Source organism: Silene latifolia, chromosome 1 (assembly GCF_048544455.1).
Source record: "Silene latifolia isolate original U9 population chromosome 1, ASM4854445v1, whole genome shotgun sequence".
Classification (NCBI taxonomy): domain Eukaryota; kingdom Viridiplantae; phylum Streptophyta; class Magnoliopsida; order Caryophyllales; family Caryophyllaceae; genus Silene; species Silene latifolia.
This window is the reverse complement of record NC_133526.1, coordinates 149,346,313-149,353,414: the sequence shown is the minus strand read 5'-3', so window position 1 is coordinate 149,353,414 and position 7,102 is coordinate 149,346,313. Positions and strand designations below refer to the sequence as shown.

At 34.4% G+C, this 7,102-nt stretch overlaps 1 protein-coding gene across 1 annotated transcript; it reads right to left on the bottom strand.

Annotated features, from left to right (window-relative positions):
- Positions 1 to 5,071: 5,071 nt before the first annotated feature.
- LOC141657839 (uncharacterized) lies at positions 5,072 to 5,929 on the bottom strand. The gene has a single exon (XM_074465192.1). It carries the CDS (start codon positions 5,927 to 5,929, stop codon positions 5,072 to 5,074), a length of 858 nt encoding a protein of 285 aa, XP_074321293.1.
- Positions 5,930 to 7,102: the final 1,173 nt, after the last annotated feature.

Here is a 7,102-nt window from a genome sequence, read left to right as displayed (position 1 = left end):
CTCCTAAACCTAGCCATGCAACCCTACTTAATCTTGTGAAGACAACCTTGTGCAGCATTGGCCCCTTCCTTCCCCTTCTACCCGGTTTTTCAAGAGGAGAAAACCATGGGTTTTTCTCCTTATTTTACTACATACACTACCAATAGTTAGTGTATCATTATTCATTATTCATCATCTAAAATAAGAGTTTTAGTGAGATAAAATCCTCCTCCTCCCTCTCTCTTAACCGAAATTATTGAGAGACCAAATAATATTTTGGCTCAATTTTATACAAAAAATAATATTGTTCTAGTAATAATAATATTAATTTTATTAAGTTGTTACTTTGGGTATAAAACCTTGGGAGGGATTCTCTACTTGAATCCTTGTTCATCCACTAAAGGAAGCTCAAGAACAAGTCAGTAGGAGAACTCACTTGTGCCCATATAATCCGAAATCCTCAATGTATGATGATGATTTCTTCTTTAAATCTTTTATTGTTTGCATGCATAAGATCATCTTTTAATTTTATAACTAAATTAAAATTACCACATATATGAATATGTCAAGAAATGAGATATAGATTTCTAACAAGCGGTATCAGAGCCTTGGTTGTTTGCATGCAAATCAGTTATAGTTTTTCCGAGTTATACGATTAACATATAAAACTTGTAAATTTGTGTTATTATAAAATATCACGAAATAAATTATGCATGTTAAAGTTTCTGATCCTAAAATGTATTTAGGATATTTTGGTTAATTTATGGATTTTTTATTGTTCATCTTATATAATAATGGCATTAAAAATGTAATTTTATGATTAAAATGTCATTTTCGGACTAAAATTAGCTAAACTTAGAATTTTCTAGTGGTTTTTGGATATGTTATCACATGTTTTATTTTTAGATGACCTGTAAATTTTCAGAAGTTTTGGAGTTTTTATGCTCGAAATATGGATTTTTCATGATAAAAATCGATTTTAATTGAAAAATAGGTTAATATGAGAAATATTTCGAATCTGGTCATAGAAATTGAGTATGTTGTCACATGCAATTTTACAAGATGTGTGTCAAATAATAGGCTATATTGAAGTCTTTATGCATGATTTATGAATTTTTGATGAAAAATAGCATAAATAGTGACTTAATTAGTGAATTATTGCTAAAACATACTCCATGACTAAGGAAAAACGTCACATATTGCATTTTATTACCTATTTCAGATCTAAAATTGAAAAGTTGATAAATATAATTTTTCTCACGTTTTTATGATTATATTTGTTAAAATCGATAAACCGCAACATTGTTTTTCCGGATAAATTTTGAAATTTTTAACCTAAGTTTTTTGAACATTATGAGTGTCATGGTATTTTTCCAGAATGTTCATGAGTTTAAATTTCAAATTTCAAATTTATTTGAATTTTTTGTGATTTATTTGAAGTTTATAGCATTTTATTGTAATTTTGAGTCCATTAATGAACAATTTCAAGAAATATAAGTTAATTATTGTCAAATGGTTAGTGGAGACTAATTTTGAGTCCTAAGAGGTTAGGGTAATTAACTTGTGCATAAATATGAATTTATGTAATTTATTGTGATTTTAAAACGTTGAATCACGCAAATCCGTAAAAACCGTTAAATATACGATATTGGCTCCTTAAAGGCGATTTAGCATAAAATTGGGCATGATCATACATATTATAATGCTGCATTTTATTTATGATTGTGATAATTTTATTTTATGTAATTTTTGAATTATGTAATTTTACTTAGTATGGCCTTAGTTTTTTAATTGGTATTACCCGAAATGTATGGGAATATCGATTCGGTTGTAATTTATTGTGAGCTCGTATCACCGTTTTGTAATTTAATAGATTTATTTTTATTTTAATTACAAATGTATAATAGGAAATTATGTAATTTGTTATGTAATTTATTTATTCCGGAGTTCCTTGAAGACGGTGTCACTCAAGAAGGCGATACATAAAGACAATGAAGTTGGTTTCTGAATATGTAATAGTTAATTAGATTTTCTATTTTGGGAAGGCCATACTAGGATTTATTTTATGTTTTGCATTTCATTTATATGTCGCATGCATCGCTAAATCGCCATAACTAAAACATGCATTGTCATTTTAATCGAGTATATCGACCGTGTCAATTAGAATTATCGTAGTTCACCGCTTTAGTTCACTTAAAACGTGATAGATAATAAATTGACATGACCTCTCGCTAAAAATAAACAATTGAGACTTAGCCTTACCAAAGAGTAGAAACCATGAAAACCTATTTCGTGAGGGAGTGCGCTCGGCAACACCGGGGTGCAAACCTTGTTACGTAGGGGAAGTGGGTGATAAATGTCTATCCACCGAATTCATGTTGATGAGGGATGTATCGGCCACACTGTACCCAAGTTGATGTGGATTTGGATCATGGACACATTTATTTGAAATTTGGGTTGAACTCAACAAAAGTTTTTGATAAGGGATGTATCGGCCACACCGTGCCCTTGTCGGATGTGTTTTGGGCGAAAGATAAATGTTAATGTAATTTTATCGACCAAGAGTTCTAAAAGTAGAATCGATTAAAGATTTAATCTACCGAGTTGTATTGATAAGGGATGTATCGGCCACACCTGCCCAAGTTAATATGAATTTGGGTCTTGGAATCATTTATCTAGTTGGGTTGAGGTCACTAGATAAATGCTATAAAACTTGTTTAAATTAAATTTTTACGAGTATTATTATTTTGAAAATGACATATGTTTTATTCCTTCTATTTTGTTTTGTAGACCGCTTTTATTTCTCATAACAAATGGCCAATCCAAACACCAACGCCACGCCTCTCACTAATACTTCATGGCTCCGATCCTTCATGGATCGTTGTAAACTTGAAAAGAATGGGTCAAATATCTTCGATTGGGATGCCCAACTCAAATTAGCCTCTCAAGGTGACGACAAGCTTCGTTACCTTACCGAGGCTTCTCCACCCGAACCTAATGCTAGGTCAACCGCCACCACTAGGGAAGCATATGAGGCTTACCATAAGGAGTCCGCCGCAATGAAAAATGTGTTAATCTTTGCGATGGAGGCGGATCTCCAAAGGAGAGCCTTTAAAATGGGCACCGCTAATGAAATCTATTCCAAGCTTGTGACAATGTTTTCACAAACTCCGCGGATCGTCCAATATGAGGCGGCCGCGGCATTCTTTGATCTCGACTTTAAAGAGGGCCAAAAGATTAGCCCTCATGTGCTCAAATTAATGGAGCTAGTCGAGACCTTAAAGATTCAAAAGGTTGAAATCCCCAAAGAACTCATTGTAGATAGGATTCTACACTCCTTATCCAAAGTCAAGGCATATGTTCAATTCCGGGTGAATTTTAACATGCAAGACAAGGACGTGTCTCTTGAAGAATTGCACAAGTTACTTGTGCAAGCCGAAAGAGACATGGGGTTAAATGTCAACCCACCTAAGGATGTGCTTAACATTAGCACCAAATGCAAGGGGAAGTTCAAGAAGAATGGGAAGAAGGGTAAGAAGCAAGCTCCCACTTTCACCAAAGCTAAGACTTATGAAGCTAGCACCTCCAAGATCAAGAAGGGGACTCTTGATAAATGTCATTATTGTAATGGTGTTGGACATTGGAAAAGAAATTGTTCCAAATACCTTGGTGACATTAAAGCTGGAAAGATCACTCCAGTAGGTAAATGACTATCCTTCTTTTATGTTTCTAATTCAACTGTGGTATTGTGATACAAAGTTGTAATAATGTATCCCCTTTTTATTGTAAATAGGGCCTCCACCAAGCAAGGACAAGGGAAAAGAAAAGCAAGCTTGAGAAACCATCGAGAAGCTAGGAGTAACTTCCATGAAGCTTGTCTTTTTATTGCCTTATTTTAATTTATGTTTCGGATTTTAGAACCTTTTGATTTCCGTGTTCGACATGGAGATTTATTTTGGATATTGGTTGTATTTTGGATAATGGTGGCTTGGTTTGCAACCCAAGTCACCCGTTTTATCGTATTTTATCCTTGTTCTAAAATTCGTCTTTATCCGCTTGCTCATAGAAACATATGATCATTCACTTAAAGTGATCTATTAAACAACTATAACGATAGGATTCATTATATGTCCACAAGATTAAGGCTTGTATATGATCAATTATAAAGTGATGATTGAGTTAATGAACTCTCCTAAAGGAATATCAATCACCAAGTACACTTATCAAATTTAAATCAATTAGTCAACCTATGAGATAGTCCTCCTTCTACTTCAAAATCATTATTTGTGTCTCATAAGCTATCTTTGAATCTCTAGTGTATTTATTCTAAAGATAGAGTGGGAGAAAAATGAAGACACAAAGAACATCAAGAAAAATTTGTGTAAATGAGATCTACGCAAGGAAGAATGATTTGAATAAAGGTATATCTATTTATATAGTATACACGAATAGATGAGATCTATGGTCTCGAATAGATCTACATGACAAAAGAGACCAAGTGAAGTAATCAAAAGAATATGTTCTCAAGATAACTACACGAGGAGACCAAAAGAAAGTTTTGGAAGAAGAATGACTAATGTAAAGTCTTAATTGACTAGTTTATGATATCTTTGACCAATAGTTTCAATATTGATATTTACTTAAGAGCCTAAATGAATCGAAGTTACATCCTAGAAAATAAATGAGATTTATGACTAGAAGTTGCAAGGATTGATATACCGATATCCACAATAGCTAAGTTAAGTATTAACCACGCTAATGTCATTACTTAACCTCATTATGAAAATGAAATGGTTAAACCTCCTTCCGAAAAGTGTATTTTGAAGGACGTGTATTAGATATTATTCATATTTAAATAATGACATTACTACGCATCATTATAAAATGAATGAGTTAGAGATTAAAATCTCTTTCCATAAGGTTAAGATGAGACCTCTTCAAAATAGGTATTTTGAAATGATATGATGGGAACATATATGGTTTTATCTTAATAACTTTTTTTTTGCAAAAAATTATCATTTCATTTCATTAAGAAAGAAATTACAATGAGTTTTTGCAAAGCTATCCACTAGAGAAAAACACCTATACAATGTTAATTACACAATCTCTCCTCTATGAGGCTATATTGGGGATGATGTTTCCACATAATCAGTCTAACAATAACAAAAAACTTGATTCTCTTTACAAGCCCAAGTACAGTATGAGAGTGGCCCTGAAAGATTCTGGCATTTCGTTCAGTCCAAATCTGATGAACAGAGGTAGTAAGAGACACATCAAACCAAGCTATCTGCCAGTCCTTTGCTCCTTTGAGAGGAAAGATCAGCTCATCATAAAGGCAGAGACCCAACCTCAGGTGACCCATCCAAGCTAGAACCTGATGCCAAACTGAAGCAGAATAAGAGTATCTGAAGAACAGATGATCATGAGACTCCTCATCATGTTCACAAAGGGAGCATCTGTTGACAAATTGCATACCCCTAATCTTGAGGTTATCAATAGTAGCTAGTTGATTCTGAACAGCCATAGAAAAAACAATTCTGTGTCCAGGAATAATTTGAGAGTGCAAGAGACCTTTGGTCCAAGAACCAGCAATGGGAGCATTCCTGAAAAAACCATAAACCTGCTGTAAATTTAACTTTGAACCAGGCATCCAACTGTGAAGGAGATGCTGAGCTGCAGAGATAGAACCAGAAAGCTTCACCAGTCTGTCTCTAGAAGCTACAATACTCTTGAAACTGGATGGAAAATGAGCTTTGGAAGTAATATGCCAAATATCCTCATGCTTAAGAATATAAGACTGAACCCATCTACTCCATAAACCCTGATCAGAAGCAGAAATAGAATAAAGCCATTTGATCAAGAGAGAATAATTCCATGCTTCCAGGTCTTTGATGTTAAAGCCACCAGAAGACCAAGGAGAAGAAATATGGTGCCAGCTTTTATAGACCATTCTTCTGGATCCCACAGGTATACCCCAAAAGAAATCCTTACAAAGTTTATTTATATGGGAAATCACAGTTTTAGGTAAAAGAACAGTAGAACACCAAAAGTTCTCAAGCCCAAAAACAATAGAGTTGATGAGCTGCAATTTACCAGCATAGGATAAGAAACAGTTAGACCAGTGAGCTACTGCTTACTGGATTTTGATGATGATAGTATCAAACATGTCACTGGTAAGTCTGGAAGTGTGCAAGGGGAGCCCTAAATATCTGAAAGGGAAATCTCCCTCAGAAAATCCAGTAGAACTAAGAATAATCTCTTTGACAGATTCAAAAACCCCTCCAAAATATATGCTAGTCTTCTCATTGTTAGCATGTAAACCAGAAAGAAGAGCAAACTTATGAAGAGAATCAGTAACAGTAGAGACAGAAGGAACATCTCCTCTAATGAAAATCATTAGATCATCAGCAAAGATAAGATGGGTAAGCTTGATCTTACTGCACTTAGGATTATAAGAAACCTGAGGTTGGTCACAAACTCTTCTGAGATAACGAGAGAGAATTTCCATACCAAGGACAAAAATATAAGGAGACAAGGATCACCTTGTCTAATACCACTCCTACCTTGAAAGAAACCAGTAAGTTCACCATTGATCTTCAGAGAAAACCAGGGACTAGAAATACACCCCATGATCCAACCTCTAAACTTTAGAGGAAAACCCAAGAGCAGCAAAGTATTAGAGATAAAGGACCACTGCAAAGAGTCAAAAGCTTTTCTAATATCAACTTTAATCAAACAACGAGGAGAAACATTTTTCCTGCTGTAACCTTTGACTAAAGCCTGGGAAAGGATTATATTTTCAAAGATGTTCCTATTAGTAACAAAAGCAGCTTGCTCATTTCCAACAAGAGAGGGGAGGACCTTCTGAATCCTGTTGGCAAGGATCTTGCTGATGATTTTATAAAACACAGTACAACAAGAAATGGGTCTGTAATCCATAACAGTACTAGGGACATCCTTCTTAGGGATAAGGGAAAGGATAGTAGAATTGGCTTGCTTAGGCATAAAGCTAGTTTTGAAGAAGCTATGAACTGCTTTACACAAATCCAATCCCACAATGGCCCAAGCAGATTTGAAAAAACCAGCAGAAAAGCCATCCATACCTGGACTGCTATTGCTATCC